Below are 20,062 nucleotides of genomic sequence, written 5' to 3'. Positions count from 1 at the left end.
CTATGTCGCCGCTATCGCCGCTAATCATGAGCTCGTAGATGCAAAATCTCTAGGTAAGCACGATCTGATCGTCAGGTTCCTTAGGGGAGCGAGGAGATTAAATCCACCTCGTCCTCCCTCCATACCCTCTTGGGACTTAACTCTGGTGCTAACTGCACTACAGAGAGAACCTTTTGAGCCTCTGCAGTCAGCTGAGTTGAAAGTTCTGTCGTTAAAGACAATACTCCTGACTGCGTTGGCCTCCATCAAGAGGGTAGGGGACCTGCAGGCATTTTCGGTCGACGAATCGTGCCTGGAATTCGGGCCCGGTAACTCTTATGTGATCATGAGACCCCGGCCTGGATATGTGCCCAAGGTTCCCACTACTCCCTTCCGGGACCAAGTGGTGAGCCTGCAAGCGCTGCCTTCGGAGGAGGCAGACCCAGCCCTAGCTTTTCTCTGTCCCGTCCGTGCTCTCCGGACTTACGTGGACAGAACGCAAAGCTTCAGGACCTCAGAGCAGCTCTTCGTCTGTTACGGAGGACAGCAGAAGGGAAAGGCTGTCTCCAAGCAGAGGATGGCCCACTGGATAGTGGATGCCATCGTCTTGGCTTATCAGTCCCAAGACGTGCCCTGCCCGCTCGGGTTAAGAGTCCACTCCACTAGGGGTGTTGCCTCTTCCTGGGCGCTGGCTCGTGGCGCCTCGCTGACAGATATTTGTAGAGCTACGGGCTGGGCGACACCTAACACGTTCGCTAGATTCTATAGCCTCCGTGTAGAGCCGGTGTCTTCCTGTGTGCTCACTTCCCATAGTCAGTAACACCGAAGTACCCGTTCTAGTGTCGGCTTGCTGCGCCATTCCCTCCCCTATGGTAGACGGATGCGTGCGCTTATTCTGCTCCAGTCGAGTTCCCCGGAACGGCGAACCCTGTTGAGTCCTCCGCAACCCACGGCAGTCGGACGTGGCGGAGCGTTCGACGCCAGGTCTAACACTCGTATGCATTGGTGGAACTTGTGTTAGGCTGGGTTCCGTATGTAGTGACCCCCACGGCGGTCCCATATGTGTATTCTTCCACGGTACGGCTCCCTACGGCGAGCCCGTGTCTTCCCTCGGCAGAGTTCCTCTGCCGTCCCAGGTACGTGTTGTCTCCCTCCTAATTGGCCGGGGCCACCCCTGGGACTTCCGTATGTTGTGCTGCCCACGGCCAGCCCATACGTGTATTCTCCACATGTTAACTCCCTCTGGGCATGATGTGGCTTCCGCAGCTGCCTTCACAGGCACGCTTTCCCAGCGTTATCCAATACAGTCAGCTGAATGGGTCATGCGGAACAGCAGCTTTGACTCTCCCTGCGTGAACCTACCCGCCCGCATCAGATCGGGGTCCGTGGGGCTCATCGCTGGACGCTGGAAGTGGTAGTAAATATGGCGTTTTCCATAGGGGATCCCAATTCGTCGGTACGTCCGACGTACGTCGAACGTGACCGACTGAATGGGAACGTCTCGGTTACGTTAGATCAATCTTTGGGTTTATGTACCGACAAATCTTCTGTAGTGAGTCTCACGTCTAGAAAAGATGACATACTAGCCAATTTCATCCCTTGTATTGTGAGCTATAACAGGCAAGTAGTTAGAAAAAATATTGCAGTTAATCTAAATAACCTTATACAGGTTAAAACTTCCACTACTTGTATTTCGCCAGCAATCACTGCTAAGATGTCTTTGTTAAATGTGAGGTCACTGTCTAATAAGACTTTCATTTTGAATAATTTTATTACATCTCTTGATTTAGATTTTTTGTTTTTGACAGAAACTTGGTTAAATAATGAAGAGCATACCCAATTTAATGAGTTGTGTCCTAAAAATTATAAGTACTTTAGTAAGCCGAGGCCAAGTGGTCGTGGTGGGGGCATTGCTGCTATTTTTAAAGATTGTTTTATGTGTTCTGAGCAAACTGTTTCAGTTTTTTCGGCTTTTGAAGTTTTGCAGTTTAAGATATTGGGGAAAGATCCTATTCTCTGTTGTGTGATTTATCGTCCACCTAATTCTAATGCTAGTTTTAAAAATGAATTTGCTGAAATGCTTTCTGATTTAGTTTTATATTATGACAAGATGATTATTGTTGGAGATTTTAATATTCATGTTGATAGGGTAAATGATTATGCAGTTGATGAATTTTTAAAAATCACTCAATATTTCAATTTAGAACAACATGTGTCAGGCTCTACGCATAGCCATGGCCATACATTAGATTTAGTTTTTACTTTTGGATTAGCACCAAATAATTTTTTAATAGAAGAGAGTGTGATATCTGATCATAAAAACATTATATTTGATATTCAATTGGCTGTAGAACGAAACAACATTAAGACAAGCGGTACTTATTTATCTCGTGTTATAAACCCAGAAGTTGCTGATAGATTCTCAGCAAGTTTTTATGCTTCAACAGTTGACTGGGCTTATGATGCAACTACAGTTGATCAGCTGAATGATTTTAACAGTCTTTGTTCCTCAATATTAGACTCAGTGGCCCCAGTTAAAATAAAAACCAAGTCTCTAGCAAATCAAGTACCATGGATAAATGATGATATTCGTATATTAAAGAGAAAGTGCAGGAAAGCTGAACGAATTTGGAAATCAACTAGACTTCATGTTAATTTTGAGCACTGGAAGGTTTCACTCTTGCTTTTTAATAAGACGGTTAAAGTTGCGAGATCTGATTATTTTTCTAAATTGATAGATAATAACCGTCACAATTCCAAGTTTTTATTTAATGTAATAAATGAACTGACTAACCCGCGGCCTAGCATTACCTTGAGTCCTATAGACTGTAGGTCTTTTATGAAATTTTTTGTGGAGAAGGTCGCAAATATAAGGGCTTCAATTTCGCCGCCTTTGGTTCAAAATGAGAATAATTTATCTCGTAGAATGGTATTGTTGGATTCCTTTTCACCTGTATCCGAGCAAGATATTTCTGAGATTGTGAAACATTTGAAACCTTCGAGTTGTCTTAATGATGTGGTTCCTGCTAGACTGTTCAAGGAAGTGATTGGAACTATAAGTCCCATTGTACTGTCTATAGTGAATAGCTCTCTTGTCTCTGGATGTGTTCCTGAGGATCTAAAGATGGCGACAGTACAACCGCTCCTGAAGAAGCCTTCCTTAGATCCTGCAGTTGTAAATAATTATAGACCCATCTCAAAACTACCTTTTATTTCAAAAGTATTAGAAAAGGCAGTAGCCAATCAATTATTGAAGGTTGTAAATGAAAATAATATTTTTGAGAAATTCCAGTCAGGTTTTAGAGCAGGTCACAGTGCCGAAACTGCACTTTTACGAGTTACTAATGATTTATTGATGGCAGAGGATGCTGGTGAATGTTCAGTTTTAGTTCTATTAGATTTGACAGCAGCTTTTGATACAGTGGATCATTCCATTTTAATTAGAACATTAAAAACATGGGTCGGGGTTTCGGGGAGGGCATTGGATTGGTTTGTATCTTATTTGTCAAACAGGACATTTGTAGTGTCAGTAGGAGAGGAAGTTTCCCAACGCTCTGAACTTATATGTGGAGTTCCGCAGGGTTCACTTTTAGGACCAATCTTATTCTCAATTTACATGCTGCCATTAGGTGCAGTAATCAGGAAACATAATATAAATTTTCATTGTTATGCAGATGACCTACAGTTATACTTTTCATTGAGTTCTAAGGATCTAAATAGTTTGGATGTCCTCCAAGCTTGCTTAACTGACATAAGAAATTGGATGGCCTTACATTTTCTGCAGTTAAATACAGATAAAACTGAAGTTGTGATAATTGGTCAGGGCTTAAGGAAAAATAAGATTGAGCTTGCTCTAAATGGGGTTTTTCCAAATATTAAGCAGGTAGTTAGAAATTTGGGTGTTTATTTTGATTCTAATCTAAATTTTGAAATTCATGTTAAGAAGCTGATTCAGTCCTGTTTTTATCAGTTAAGAAACATTTCCAAGGTGAGGCAGTTTTTACATTTTAATGATACAGAGAAGCTTATTCATGCTTTTATATCCTCCCGCCTTGATTATTGTAATGTTTTGTTTTCGTCTTTGAACAATCGCACTTTATCTCGTTTACAATTGGTGCAAAATGCTGCAGCCAGATTACTGACACGAACAAAGAGATCTCAACATATTACACCTGTTTTAGCGTCTTTACATTGGTTACCTGTTTATTCAAGGGTTGAGTTTAAGATTTTATTGTTGACATACAAAGCATTAAATGGTCTGGCACCTATATATTTAACTGAGCTCCTGAGACCTTATGAAGCAGGGAGATGTCTGAGGTCGTCTGTTAAGAAGCTGCTGGATGTTCCAAGAACTAGATTTAAAACAAAAGGAGATAGAGCATTTGCCGTGAGAGCTCCAAAATTATGGAATAGTTTGCCAATGGATATTAGAACATCTGAATGTGTGTCTGTTTTTAAATGTCGTCTGAAAACTTATTTGTATAGACGTGCTTTTAGTATTCAATGATGTCCTTGTGTAGTTTGGGTTTGATACCTTATATTATATTTTGTTTCATTATGTATAGCTCTTCATTATGTGTTTAAATGATTGTTTTTATTGTTATTGCTGTGTAAAGCACTTTGTGCATTGTAGCGTTAAAAGTGCTATATAAATAAAATTTTACTTACTTACTTACTTACTTACGTATGGTAACCCTCGTTCCCTGAAGGAGGGAACGGAGACGTACGTCCCGTCGCCACAGTTGCTGTACCATCACTGCAGGTCGAGCCACTACGTTTGGCTCCTCAGTGAAAAACAGCGTGCATTCGCTCTCGCTTCCTGTTTATACCCGCGGCGCGGGGCGGAGCGTGAGATGCAAATCTCGCACGCCAATTGTTCATTGGCCGGTTCTAGATAGCTCGAAGCTGATAGGGGCTCCCAGAAGTGATCCCAATTCGTTGGTACGTCCGACGTACGTCTCCGTTCCCTCCTTCAGGGAACGAGGGTTACCATACGTAACCGAGACGTTTTCTACTAAAAGCTTTTTATGCATTTGTCTCTTCATTAACACGATAGCGGCTTTTTGGGGGCCTGAAAATACAAACATTTGACAACGGGTTTCAAAGTGCAAGTTTATGCGAAAACATTCAATCTACAGGCGCATAGTGTTTCTTTACAAAGTGACAACTACTAGCCTGGCATGAATAATACAGCAAAGGAAAAACTTTTCAGGTGTAAAGGTGTAAACGTACCCTTAGTGTGCTAATTTGATATAATTTATGCTTAAAAGGCATTACATTTAGTATTATTGCCATTCTAAGTTTAATGAAGGCAACTTATAAACCTTTACAATATAATCGGTATCAAAAACTAGTACTAAAATAAATTTGTGGCTAAATATTTTTTAGCTTTGCAAGTCATGAAAATGTGTTTAATTTTTTTCTGATTATATTAGTTACACAAGAGTGTTTTAAGCCTTGACCTTGAGATGATCTGACAAAAATTGGTCGAAGATCCAATTAAAGCTGTAGGACAAGTTTGAAAAAATGTGCTTTCAATCTAATGCTGAATTTTAACATCTCAAAATTCGTAACATTTTTATGATTTTACAACATCTAGGTGGCGCTGTGCCTTCGGATCTTGGCATCTAAATGGCTGCTTTGTTTGTTTGGTTTTTTTTGGCTACAACAATATGATTATCAAATCACGTTACAAACCGTTGCGTAAGTGTTTGACTGCCTTGCAGTATGAAGCAACATGTTGGCTATATTGTGTTGGAGGCTCAGCACTCTGATGGGGAATAAATGAGCGAAACTCAGACCTCCTGCCTTACTGTTCATGTTCACTTCATCATTCTGACTTTATAAGACACTAATGCTCGCTTTACATGGGTATCCTGGAGTCTGGCTTTGGGCAAACTGCTGAAAACACTGATGTATAGTTTGCTTGTGCTGTAATTTAATTTTACTGGCAGTTTAAGGCTCAGTTAAAGTGGAGTACATGGCATAATGATGTTTCTTTAAGTTTATGCTCCTATGTCATAAACAAACTATGTCAAAGTAATGTATGTACACAGACATAAAATTCTTGCAAATGGTAACAGTCTGGGAAATCTGACCGAAAAACGGCGGGAAAAAGGAAAATGACTGATTTGGCAGCTTGCTTCCCAAACCACCTGTTCATACTTAGATAGTAACGTATGATTTCCCTGTATTCTCTTCTATTCGTTTCTCTCTCAGTTTGTAGCACAGCCAAATTGCCAGCAGCTGTTGGCCTCGCGCTGGTATGATGAATTTCCTGGCTGGAGGAGACGTCACTGGGCTGGCAAGTTCATCACCTGCGTTTTCATCGGCCTCCTATTCCCCCTGCTCTCCCTCTGTTACCTGGTGGCACCCAAGAGCCGCTATGGTCTCTTCATCCGCAAGCCCTTCATCAAGTTTATTTGTCACACCGCCTCTTATTTGACCTTTCTCTTCCTCTTGCTGCTGGCCTCCCAGCACATTGTCTCTAACAATCCCGATCGTCAAGGTCCAAAGCCCACCACCGTGGAGTGGATGATCCTGCCCTGGGTTCTAGGTAACACCACATCCCTACAGAACTGATATGATTTCATAATCTGGTACTAAACTGAGCTATTTCTTACAGAGAAAGGATTTTGAGATACAATTGTGATCCAATATAGAATGATTAAGAAAGGATGACAAATTATCATTTTAATTCAAATAATAACCATTACAATTAGATTTAATTCATTAACATTTTACAGCATTCGTTAAAGGGTTAGTTCACCCAAAAATTAAAAATAGCCCATGATTTACTCACCCTCAAGTCATGTATATGACATTTTTCTTCCAGACGATCACAATCGGAGTTATATTAAAAAATGTCCTGGCTCTTCCAAGCTTTATAATAGCAGTGAATGGCTGTTTCTGTTTTGAAGTTTCATTTTTGGGTGAACTAGTCTTTTAAAGGTTAATGCTACCATTGAAAAGTTTGTCTGAATACATTTGATCAAAATACAGAAAAACAGTAATAATGTGAAATAATATTACAATAAAAAAAATGTTTTTTTAAATTTTAATATATTTTAAAATGTAATTTATTCCTGTGATGGCAAAGCTGAATTTTTGGAATCCTTTAGAAATCATTCTAATATGCTGATTTGGTGCTCAAGAAACATTTATTATTATCATCAATGTTGTAAACCAGGGTTATTCAAATCTTGCCCTGGAGGGTCAGTGCGCTGCAGAGTTTAGCTCCAACCCTGATCAAACTCACCTACCTGTGATTTTCTAATGAACCTAAAGACATTGATTAGCATGTTCAGGTGTGTTTGATTAGGGTTGGAGCTAAACTCTGCAGCGCACTGGCCCTCCAGGGAAAGGTTTGAAATAACCCTGTTGTAAACAGTTGTGCTGCTTAATATGTGGTAATCGTGATACATTTTTAGGATTCTTTGATGAATAGAAAGTTCAAAAGAACAGTATTTCTTTTAAATAGGAATCTGTTGAGACACTATCGCTTTTGATCAAATATGTCCTTGCTGAATAAAAATTCCTTATACTTTAACTAATTTTAACTTATGACATTTGTAATGTTAAATGCATTAGTACATATACAAATGAACATTACCCATTAATATTAAGACACATAAAAATGTTTATAATTTTTAGTTTGATTCCCAATTAATTAACTAATAGTAAAAAAATAATAATAATAATTATAAAAAGTTTTTACTTTTTCGTTGTAATTAAAATATAAATTTGAATAAATAAATGAATAAATTTCAATTACACTTGTGCATTAGAACAGTTTTTCTATACGTTCTCTTGCCAGATGCACTTGGACCAGAAAATAATTAAGTTCTTTGAACATGAACCGACAAAATCTCTTGGCTGCTTTTGCAGGATTCATATGGACAGAGATCAAGCAGATGTGGGATGGTGGATTTCAAGATTACATGCATGACTGGTGGAACCTCATGGACTTTGTGATGAATTCCTTGTATCTTGCAACCATCTCACTGAAGATTGTAGCTTATGTTAAGGTGTGTAACATTCCAACAATCACTGGTGGGAATCACGTGTGAATAAAACAAGAGTAATTTACTCTTCTTTCTTTCCTAACAGTACAGTGGTTGCAAACCCAGGGAAACCTGGGAAATGTGGCACCCCACACTGGTGGCTGAGGCGGTGTTCGCCATTGCCAACATCTTCAGCTCTCTTCGCCTCATCTCACTTTTCACGGCCAACTCTCACCTAGGTCCTTTGCAGATATCATTAGGGCGGATGCTCCTGGACATCCTAAAGTTCCTGTTCATCTACTGCCTGGTGTTGCTTGCCTTTGCTAATGGACTCAATCAGCTTTACTTCTACTACGAGACTAGTGATGGCATAAGCTGCAAAGGCATCCGCTGTGAACGCCAAAACAATGCTTTCTCAACGTAAGTCTTGGGAAAAAATGTTAAAGTTCTAAATATTTAATATCTCAATACTTATCTAAATCAGCTAAATCTTAAATGTGACCCAGGACCACAAAACCAGTCATAAGTCGCACGGTATATTTGTGGCAATAGCCAACAATACACATTTTATGGGTCAAAATTATTGATTTTTCTTTTATGCCAAATATCATTAGGATATTAAATAAAGATCATGTTCCATTAAGATATTTTGTAAATTTCCTACCGTAAATATATCAAAAAGTTATTATTATTAGTAATATGCTTTGCTAAGGACTTCATTTGGACAACTTTAAAGGTGATTTTCTCAATATTTTTTCTTTTTTTGCACCCTTAGATTCCAGATTTTCTGGCTGGAGGATAGATGCCATCTCTGCCAAATAGATGGCTTTCAGATGATGTATAAATCTCAATTAAAAAAAAATTGACCCTTATGACTGGTTTTGTGGTCCAGGGTCACAAATAGTTAGTAATTCCGGCCCCTAGACTACAATGAAAGCTGTTGTGTATAAAGTTGTGTATAAGTTGCAACTGCACATCCTAATTTAGTTTGTATTCCGTTTGTAGGCTATTTGAGACCTTGCAGTCTTTGTTTTGGTCAATTTTTGGGTTGATCAGTCTGTATGTGACTAATGTCCAAGCTGACCACAAGTTCACAGAATTTGTGGGTGCCACAATGTTTGGGACCTATAACGTCATCTCCTTGGTGGTCCTCCTCAACATGCTCATTGCCATGATGAACAATTCCTATCAACATATCGCTGTAAGTCCTTTCTGAGCACTTGTAGACATATCTTCATAATGTCCTACTCTAGTAATTGTTGTGTATTACATATACCGTATATTCTGGAAAATAAGTCACATAATTATCGCACTGGGTCAAAATTGTATTGTTGAGAGGGGAAAAAATACAGATACTACACTCACCAAAAGGATTATTAGGAACACCATACTAATACTGTGTTTGACCCCCTTTCGCCTTCAGAACTGCCTTAATTCTACGTGGCATTGATTCAACAAGGTGCTGAAAGCATTCTTTAGAAATGTTGGCCCATATTGATAGGATAGCATCTTGCAGTTGATGGAGATTTGTGGGATGCACATCCAGGGCACGAAGCTCCCGTTCCACCACATCCCAAAGATGCTCTATTGGGTTGAGATCTGGTGACTGTGGGGGCCATTTTAGTACAGTGAACTCATTGTCATGTTCAAGAAACCAATTTGAAATGATTCAAGCTTTGTGACATGGTGCATTATCCTGCTGGAAGTAGGTAGCCATCAGAGGATGGGTACATGGTGGTCATAAAGGGATGGACATGGTCAGAAACAATGCTCAGGTAGGCCGTGGCATTTAAACAATGCCCAATTGGCACTAAGGGGCCTAAAGTGTGCCAAGAAAACATCCCGACACCATTACACCACCACCACCAGCCTGCACAGTGGTAACAAGGCATGATGGATCTATGTTCTCATTCTGTTTACGCCAAATTCTGACTCTACCATCTGAATGTCTCAAAAGAAATCGAGACTCATCAGACCAGGCAACATTTTTTTCAGTCTTCAACTGTCCAATTTTGTTGAGCTCGTGCAAATTGTAGCCTCTTTTTCCTATTTGTAGTGGAGATGAGTGATACCCAGTGGGATCTTCTGCTGTTGTATCCCATCCGCCTCAAGGTTGTGTGTGTTGTGGCTTCGCAAATGCTTTGCTGCATACCTCGGTTGTAACGAGTGGTTATTTCAGTCAAAGTTGCCCTTCTATCAGCTTGAATCAGTCGGCCCATTCTCCTCTGACCTCTAGCATCAACAAGGCATTTTCACCCACAGGACTGCCGCACACTGGATGTTTTTCCCTTTTCACATCATTCTTTGTAAACCCTAGAAATGGTTGTGCGTGAAAATCCCAGTAACTGAGCAGATTGTGAAATACTCAGACCGGCCCGTTTGGCACCAACAACCATGCCACACTCAAAATTGCTTAAATCCCCTTTCTTTCCCATTCTGATATTCAGTTTGGAGTTCAGGAGATTGTCTTGACCAGGACCACACCCCTAAATGCATTGAAGCAACTGCCATGTGATTGGTTGATTAGATCATTAATGAGAAATTTAACAGGTGTTCCTAATAATCCTTTAGGTGAGTGTATGTCACAGCAGTGTTTAAATCACATTTTATTGTTAAATGCAGAAATAATGTAAAATATCAGTAAATTAAATTAAGCATTTGCAAACTTTACGCTAAAAAACACATATTTGTATTCTCCTCACTGCATAGCAAATACTTTAAATTGAACAGTATTCAGAACAGAAAAAGATGAAAAATATATGTATAAAACAAACAAATGATAGTGGAATTCATTATAAACACAATTTATATAATAATAAATTAAAAAAAATCAAGCCTAAACATAGCAAAACTGAAACTACTGGCACTATACTTGTCTTATTCAGCACAAATCCAAATATGTGATTTTTTTTTTAAAAATTTTTACATTAGTTGCATTATATAAATCATAGTACGTTTCAGATGATAAAAAAGACTTGACTTATATTCCGGAAAATACAGTACAGTGTGCAGTACCTTGTTAATCCATTTGATATGAATGCATCTGCTAAGAACATAAGTTAAAATTTGTCAATAATTACCTGCCTCTCGTATTTGTGTTCTGGCTTTTCTGAAGGACCATGCTGATATTGAATGGAAATTTGCCAGAACTAAATTATGGATGAGTTATTTTGAGGAAGGAGGCACCTTGCCACCTCCCTTCAACATTATCCCCAGTCCCAAATCCATATGTTACCTGATTACATGGATTAAGGTGAATGTGTTCAAGAGGAGGTCAAAGAGGACTGAGACATTTGGGACAATAGGGGTGAGACTATAAATAACCTTTTTTTTAGTCTCTTCTTTGTTGGTCTTATATTACATTTGCTTTAATTGAATAATATGACATCAGAGAAAAATGAATTGTATTGAAATTTTAGTGAGAAAGTTAATATGTACTGGAGCAAGGGAAATTTCATTACAACTAAATATGTGTCATAAGATGTCTAATGTGCTTGGTTGTCTTTGAATCAGAAGATACTTTAATAGTGTAGGGGACAGAGAGAATTATTGCATTTCAAATGTCTTTGTCCTTTCAGAGAAGAGCTGCTGAAAATGTGAGACTCAACCACCAATACCAGGTAGCTTTCCACCACAAAATACTTTAAAAAAAAATTCTCTACAGTTCTTTCTCTATTGTTTTGATTTCTTTGTCATTGTTCCACCGATTGATGGTACTGCTATTTCCCTAAATGCAGGAAGTCTTGAGAAACTTAGTAAAACGATATGTGGCCGCCATGATTCGAGATGCCAAGACTGAGGAGGGTCTTACAGAGGAGAATTTTAAAGTAAGCAGTGAAAAATTATTTGTCTACAAATAGCTTAGTTATTTTATTTTCACATTGATTTGAGATGAAAAACAAGTTGCATTAAGCTAATGTTTCACTGGCCCTTATTTGTCTTCTTAAAGAAGTAGTTCACTTTAAAATAAAAATTACTCGATGATTTACTCACCCTCAAACCATCCGAGGAATATATGGCTTTTTTTCTTTCAGACGAACATAATTGGAGTTATATGAATAAATATCCTGACGCTTCCGGGCTTTATAATGGCAGTGACGAAAGAGTCCATTGAGTTTGAAGCTCAAAACAGCACATCCATCCATCATAAACGTACTCCACACGGCTCCGGGGGGTTAATAAAGGCCTTCTGAAGCGAATCGATGGGGTTTTGTAAGAAAAATATCCATATTTGAAGGTGGTCTGCCGGATTTTAATTTTCAACGTTTTAAATATGGATATTTTTCTTACAAAACCCCATCGATTCGCTTCAGAAGGCCTTTATTAACCCCCCGGAGCCATGTGGAGTACGTTTATTATGGATGAATGCACTTTTTTGAGCTTCAAACTCAATGGACACTGCTATTATAAAGCTTGGAAGCATCAGTATATTTATTAATATAACACAGATTGTGTTCATCTGGAAGAAGAAAGTCCTCTATACTTCTAGACATCTAGGATGGCTTGAGGGTGAGTCAATCATGGGCTAATTTTCATTTTAAAGTGAACTACTCCTTTAAACAATGGACACAATAGTGGTCTTGCACTTTACACTGACACCTATTGGTGTAGATGAAGCATTACATCACCGCAAAAGTTTTTTTAAGTTATCAGTTCCATTGTAGAAATAACTTATTAACCTAATAACCAAAAAGTGTCCAGCAGTAGAAAGAGATAATAAACTGCAATACAATTCTGAGATAAAATTTTGGGTCATGTGATGGCAGCTCCATGAGGTGACCACTCTTAATAGAATAAAGCAGTTTTTTTCCCCCCTTGCCCATTGCAAATTAATACACGTGTACATTCAAATTAGTCTTCATCTAATTTTAGTATGCATTTGTAACATAGTTATCAAAATACTAGTCATTGTGAGAAACATTTAAATGAAATACTGCACCTTTTAAATAAGCGCTTCGATTAAAAGACACATCACTCTCATCACTTCAACAGGAGCTGAAGCAGGACATATCTAGCTTCCGTTATGAAGTCATTGGAATGATGAATGGCAACCGGAAAAGTACTCGTGCGAATAAGCCGGGCACAGCGGCTACTGATGTTTCTCATCCGGATGGTTTGCTTCAGTATTCCTCTGCCCTTCAGCAGAACAAAAAACTGCATTTGTACAATGTCACTGCAGCGCTACAGCAACAAAACTCTGAGGAGACAAGGGAGTCTCTCGGCTGTCTGGTCAATGGATCACCATTAGTTTTGACTGACCCGATACTCAAAGACAAAGCCAGGAAGGACTTCCCTAAGGATTTTACAGACTTTGGGTTATTCCCGAAGAAACATACCAGTCTCAACCCAAATAAGATCTACTCACTCGCTGAAGAGGCAAAGGAATCAGATCCTGACATATTAGACTGGGTGAGAGAGGAAACGGTTGAGAAACCTCTGGCAGGAAAGATTGAACAGGAAGCGAATGAATCAAAGTGCCTGATGGAGGAAGAGGGAAGTGTGTTGGAGGACCAAGAGAAAGAGCACATTGCATCTTCACATGAACATTAGATAAACAGACCTTAACCAAGAATCATCTGAATCTCACATTTAGCTGACGTACTTTGTCAGAGATGGAGCAGTATCCCCTCTTATGCACAGATATGGGCCAGGTTTTGTGAGATGAATATTGTCTCAGGAAAAGATATTTGCTTGGGGTTTTTTTGGACTCGAGGAACTTCCCAGCACTACAGACTCCAAAAGCAACCCTACATCTAGAGGAGGAGAAATGGAGGAAGCTCGGGAAAGCACTACACGGTTTCCAACTGACCTGTTAATTAGTTGTATTTTTTATTTGATTTTATATATTTATCCTTAAATTTTCACTGTGCAGCATCCTTTCACTCTTTTCATGACAGCTTGGAAAATAACAATTGTGTTATTCCCAGAAAAACTGCCTATCATTATTATTATAATATACACTACCGTTCAAAAGTATTTAAAAAAAGATGTTTTATTCAGCAAGGATGCATTAAAGTGACCAAAAGTGACAATTATAATGTTACAAAAGATTTCTATTTAATAGAAATGCTGATCTCAAAGCATCCTAAAAAATATATCATGTTTTCCACAAAAATATTAAGCAGCAAAACTATTGTCAACATTGATAATAAATGTTTCTTGAGCAGCAAATCATCATGGATCATGCGACACTGAAGACTGGAGTAATGATGCTGAAAATTCAGCTTTGCCATCACAGGAATAAATTATTAATAAATATAATAATAAATATAATAAAATAGCAAGCAGTTATTTTAATTTATAAGAATATTTCATAATATTAATGTTTTTACTGTATTTTTGGTCAAATAAATGCAGCATGGGTGAGCACAAGAGACTACTTTAAAAACATTTTTAAAAAATCGTACCCACCTTAAACTTTTGAACAGTAGTGTATAAATGAATACGAATACAGTTTAATCTCCTTTGAGCTCCAAATAATCTAGATTTAGTTCCATATGATGCACAGCCTTATTTAAAAAGAAATATGACTATGCAATTTAAGTCTAGCTCTTATAATACAGATGTCATAGCCTACGTCTGGTTACCAGATTTCTAGCACTATCCTCCAAATGTGATGTTGGATAAGTGTCTAACTCTTATACGTAACAGTTTCACCTGACTTTCATGGATCACATGACAATAAGTAATAATTCAGCTGTGATTTATTTGAGAAATAAAAAATCGCTCTCCTGTTAACATGCTCCAATATTCAGATTATTTGTTATCTTTATGTTCCACTTGCATAATTGGTGTTCCAATTTAGTATTTTTTCAATTTCATGTTAAGCATGGATAAAAACATCCACCTAATGCTCAATCTTTTGTTACATGTATTCTATTTTGAAAAATGAAGACCACATGTACTGGAGTTTTTCACGCAGACAATGTCATCTGTCATTTTTCCAATCTGAAGAGGCTGGTTGCACTACGCTAGCTGATTAATATTACAGCAGTCATAGAATCTTTCACTTTCATAATCGCTTGCTATTTGTCTTTTGTTGCCATGGCAACATTCAGTGCCCACTCTTGTTTTTAATTAATTGACTTCACAGTAGTTCCTTTATCTAGGGGCACACCATGCTGTTTTCAATTATAAGTGAATAAAGTGTCAGCAGATAGTTTCTCAGACTTTGTTTCTATTGAAATATGTCTTTGAAGTAAATGTGGTGGAGCATTTTTTCTGTGAATCTGTTCCTAATGTTCTAGGAATGTTCTTTTTATGTTTTTTATAAATAACAACAATCCAAGAACTAAAACTGTTAGGTGGGGATTTAAAATAGAAACCTCTGTCAGATTTTTATGTTTTTATGTGTTTATACTACTCAACGGCCACTATATTAGGTAGGTTACACCTTGCTAGTACTGGGCTGGACCCCCTTTTGCCTTCAGAACTCTCTTAATTATTCATGGCTTATATTCAACAAGGTTCTGGAAACATTCCTCAGACATCCATATTGGTCCTTATTGACACGATCGCGTCACACAGTTGCTGCATATTTGTCAACTGCACATCCATGATGTGAATCTCCCGTTCCACCACATCCCAAATGTGTTCTATTGGATTGAAATCCGGTGACTTTGGTGGTCCTTTGAATATGGTGAACTATAGTGTATAGTATAGTGATCATGAGAAATGTGAGTGAGTGTGTGTGTGTGTGTGTGTGTGTGTGTGTGTGTGTGTGTGTGTGTGTGTGTGTGTATAAGATAGAGTGGGGGGAAACTGCTGTTCTCACAGCACAGGAAAATGTATTTTTATTTTTTTCTGTTGGTTCGGTGAGGACGTTGCATTTGAACACAGTGAGTACAGATACAGGCTGCACTTCCCCCTGTATTCTGTTGCGGTCATCCCCCTGTGTGCTTCAGCACAAAAGAGCGTTTCCTCACAAAAGAGTAACACGGGTGTGACACTGCATATTTTTCAATATGTCATTCCACCCGTGCGTTTCTGGATGCGGTCGTTCCCTGTCACCTGCTGACGGTCACAATCGCTGCATCACGTGTCTGGGCATCCTGCACGCTGAGGAAATGGTTGTGGATAATTCGTGTTCCTACTGCAGGAACATGACTATCTCGGCGCTTAGATCTAGACTCACCTACCTTCGGGAAGGCGGAGTCCCCCTCTCCATACCTCGATTTAGAGCTATTCCTGCCCCGCAGAATAGACCTACTTCGACGGATGGCCGGGGTGATCTGAGGATTACGTTCAGGGCAAACCCGCCGAGCCAGCCTCCGCAGGCCCCTGATCCCTCACAAGTGCCGCAAGCGACCCTGAGACGGAGGAAACTGCTCTTCAGGAGATGGCCGCAGCTCCACTCCTTCCCCTGGAGGAGGGCCGGGGGAGAATCTTGTTTCCCATTTGTTTTCTGTTCTGCCGAAGACCCAGCCCTAGCTTTTCTCTGCCCCGTCCGCGCCCTGCGGACATACGTGGACAGAACGCAAAGCTTCAGAACCTCAGAGCAGCTCTTCGTCTGTTACGGAGGCCAGCAGAAGGGAAAGGCTGTCTCCAAGCAGAGGATGGCCCACTGGATAGTGGATGCCATCGTTTTGGCATATGAAACCCAAGACGTGCTCTGCCTGCTCAGGTTAAGAGCCCACTCCACTAGGGGTTTAGCTTCTTCCTGGGCGCTGGCTCGTGGCGCCTCGCTGAGAGATATTTGTAGAGCTGCGGGCTGGGCGACACCCAACACGTTCGCTAGATTTTATAGCCTCCGTGTAGAGCCGTTTTTTTCCTGTGGGCTCACTTCCCATAGTCAGTAACCCTGAAGTGCCCGTTCTAGTGTTGGCTTGCTGCTCCACTCCCTTCCCTACGGAACGGATACGTGCGCTTATTTGCTCCAGTTGAGTTCCGCAGAACGGCGAACCCTGTCGAGTCCTTCGCAACCCGCGGCAGTCGGACGTGGCAGAGCGTCCAACACTAGGTCTAACAGTCGTATGCATTGGTGGAACTTGTGTTAGGCTGGGTTCCATATGTTGTGACCCCCACGGAGGTCTCAAATGTGTATTCTTCCACGGTATGGCGAGCCCGTGTCTTTACGTTGTACGGTGTTTTTCCCCCGCCTATATGGGCCGGGGCCAGCCCTGGGACTCCCGTATGTTGTACTGCCCAAGGCCAGTCCATACGTGTATTTTCCACATGGTAACTCCCACTGGGCATGATGTGGCTTCCGCAGCGGCCCTCCCAGGCATGCTTTCCCAGCGCAATAGTCTGCTAAATGGATCTTGCGGAACAGTAGTGTGACTCTCCCTGCGTGAGTTTCCCGCCCGGAACAGACGGGGTCTGAGGGGCTCTTCGCTGGGCGCTGGAAGTGGTTGTAACTGTGGCGTTTTCCAAAGGGATCCCAAGAACGTGACCGACTGAGAGGAAACGTCTTGGTTGCCTATGGTAACCCTCGTTCTCTGAAGGAGGGAACGGAGACGTACGTCCCGTCACCACAGTTGCTGTACCATCACTGCATGGCCGAGTCACTAGTTCGGCTCCTCAGTGAAAAACAATAGTGCGCTGCTCTCGCTTCCTGTTTATAACCGCGGGGCGGGGCACGAGATGCAAATCTTGCACGCCAATGGCCCACTGGCCTGTTCTCTATATCTCAAAGCTGATAGCGGCTCTCTGAAGTGATCCCAATTCATCTGGGACGTCCGACGTACGTCTCCGTTCCCTCCTTCAGGGAACGAGGGTTACCATATGTAACCGAGACGATGCTATTTACTAAGTAAAATAGCGTGCTAAGTATATCCTATTTACACCATATAAACGTAGCAGTTCTTTGCAATATGTGTAAATAGTAATAGTACTATTTGCACCTCAGTATTGTTGTACATTAACAGGATGCAATAATAACAGCGTGTAAATTATTACATTTATTAAAATTATTAAATGGATGCCGCCTTAATGGGACAATAAAAGCCCTTCCTAACCCTACCAATAAATGCTTTTATTATTATTAAACATTTTGTTAGGCACTTTATTTCCACATTTAGAACATTTTCTTAATTTTTATTGAAAGTAAATGCCTTTCTGATGTGATTTGTGATGAGAAAAGAGATAAGAACAAGCTCTGCAAAGGCGGATTCGAACCTGGATCGATCGCGTCAAAAACAATATCCATTAGCCATACACTTTACTGGTTGCGCCACTGAAGATGTTGAAGTAAAACCGATTTTGTAAATGTTGTTTGGCCCAACCAGGCATTGTTAGGCGGAGCTAGTACGAATAGCACTTGCCAACAAGGCACGCTATTTGCATTTGGTGTGAATAGACACTCCGTATTTCTTTTTAGTCACCCACCTTATTACATTTGATGGAAAAACGAATAATGCGATGTTCAGAAGAACATGGTAACTGTGTCACGCTGCATCCGAAATCAAATACTAGTAGGCCAAGAGAATAGTATTTGAAAAACAGTAGGTGAAAAGTCTCTGGATGATTTCATCAAAAATATCTTAATTTGTGTTCCGAAGATGAACGAATGTCTATGGGTTTGTAACGACATGAGGGTGAGTAATTAATGACAGAATTTTTGAATTCTGAAACTAAAAAAAAAAACGTGTATATAAAACATTGATGTTTTTTTTTCACTTTTACATTTTTGTTGTTCTTTTCGTCCTGTACTTTCCTTTCACATCTCATGATCTCCTGTCTGTTTACAGCAGAATTCCTCCGCAGCTTGAACGGATTATGTTCATGTTCTGCTATTTACTACCAATGTCTCTCGGCTCGCAAGCATAGCATGCAACACTTGCAGCGCGACTTGTCCAAAAGTCATAAAAGCACAGACGGGGAGGGGAGGCAAGAGAGAAAGAGTGGGAAGAAAGTACAGGAGCTATTTCCAGATGCTTCTTCATATCTGTCTCGTTCTTTTTCACTTCTGCAACATGTTTCTGTGAGATTTATTCTAAATTTTTAAGTTTTAAACATCACATTTTTCAAAAGATAACAGAAATCTTGTTTTGACAGTGTCAATGTGTACATTGCAAGGATTTAAGGAAACAACCAGGTTAACAGGTCAGAGGAAAGAAGGCCCTTAAAGGGCAATATATTTGGAGACCAATGGCAGATGGAATGAGTGTTTGGAAAAACTTGGTTATTTAGGCTTCACCTTTATGTCTTTTAATTAACTGTAAATAATATTTAAGTTCTCTGTTTTCTTCAAGAAACAGGGCAAAAAAAAGAGTGCCCTTTAAGGGTGGCATCCGCCAGAGAGATGGCTGCCTTCAGATTCATCCTTAAAACCCTGCTAATAAGTTAGTACAATGTGATTTTGAGAATATATTTTATTGTATTTTTATGTATTTATTTATTTATTTATTTATTTCTGTTATTGCAATACTTTTCCACAGGATGGAGCCACTCATTCAAAATGTTCCAAAGGTTGTCATAGATACCACCACAACTTTTCCAAAGTTATGTTTGCATCTGGCCACAAGAGTGAGCCAAGCACAGAGACATAAATCTGGATGAAACTGCTGTATCTGATGCTTCAGGGCTTGATTTGTATTAGTGTCAATATGTGGATATTTTGAGTGAAGCTATGGCGTAACTGATTTATACTTTACTCCTGCAGCCTTTGGTTTGCACAATTGTATTCTTCATGTTTTATTTCACTGAAATACTTTCCCTCTAAGTTACAGGTTTACCAGCAGACTTCATAAAACAAAAACCTTTTTTTTTCATTATATTATGCCTGATTAATAGAGCATGATGTCGAAAATTCTAATACAATAGTGAAAATATGGGATTTAAAAAAAAAAAAGTTATATGTATATACTTCTTCATACAAAAGGTCAGATGTTCTTGCTTCCATTCAAACACAAGTTTCTATCATAAATCAGATTTTTTTGGATATACATGAACATCAGGATAACTGCTGTAATACCAAGACATTAACTCAAATTGTTATTCTGATTATATTCATTTGTAATGAAAAATTGGTGGTTAAAAATGCAAAATAGAACCGTTTCTCAGATTCTTGGACCCTTTGTAAGTTATGAAAACGGCAACATATGTATGCCCCATATTTCTGCAGACATCTTTCATATGCC

The 20,062-nt window shown here is 39.6% G+C and overlaps 1 protein-coding gene across 1 annotated transcript in view; it reads left to right on the top strand.

Annotated features, from left to right (window-relative positions):
* The window catches only part of trpc4b (transient receptor potential cation channel, subfamily C, member 4b), a gene marked incomplete at both ends in the record, with an annotated part of 68,115 nt that extends 54,583 nt beyond the window's left edge, over positions 1 to 13,532 (top strand). Inside the window, 8 exons of the mRNA XM_079823013.1 lie at positions 6,199 to 6,535; positions 7,867 to 8,006; positions 8,089 to 8,402; positions 8,988 to 9,183; positions 11,098 to 11,289; positions 11,561 to 11,602; positions 11,720 to 11,809; positions 12,975 to 13,532. Coding sequence (XP_079679139.1) covers positions 6,199 to 6,535; positions 7,867 to 8,006; positions 8,089 to 8,402; positions 8,988 to 9,183; positions 11,098 to 11,289; positions 11,561 to 11,602; positions 11,720 to 11,809; positions 12,975 to 13,532 — 1,869 coding nt within the window. The remainder of the gene's footprint in view (positions 1 to 6,198; positions 6,536 to 7,866; positions 8,007 to 8,088; positions 8,403 to 8,987; positions 9,184 to 11,097; positions 11,290 to 11,560; positions 11,603 to 11,719; positions 11,810 to 12,974) is intronic.
* Between the last annotated feature and the right edge of the window lie 6,530 nt (positions 13,533 to 20,062).

This window comes from Gobio gobio, assembly GCF_949357685.1.
Source record: "Gobio gobio genome assembly, chromosome: 8".
NCBI lineage: Eukaryota > Metazoa > Chordata > Actinopteri > Cypriniformes > Gobionidae > Gobio > Gobio gobio.
The sequence above is the reverse complement of the archived record's forward strand: the minus strand, read 5'-3'. Positions and strand labels throughout refer to the sequence as shown.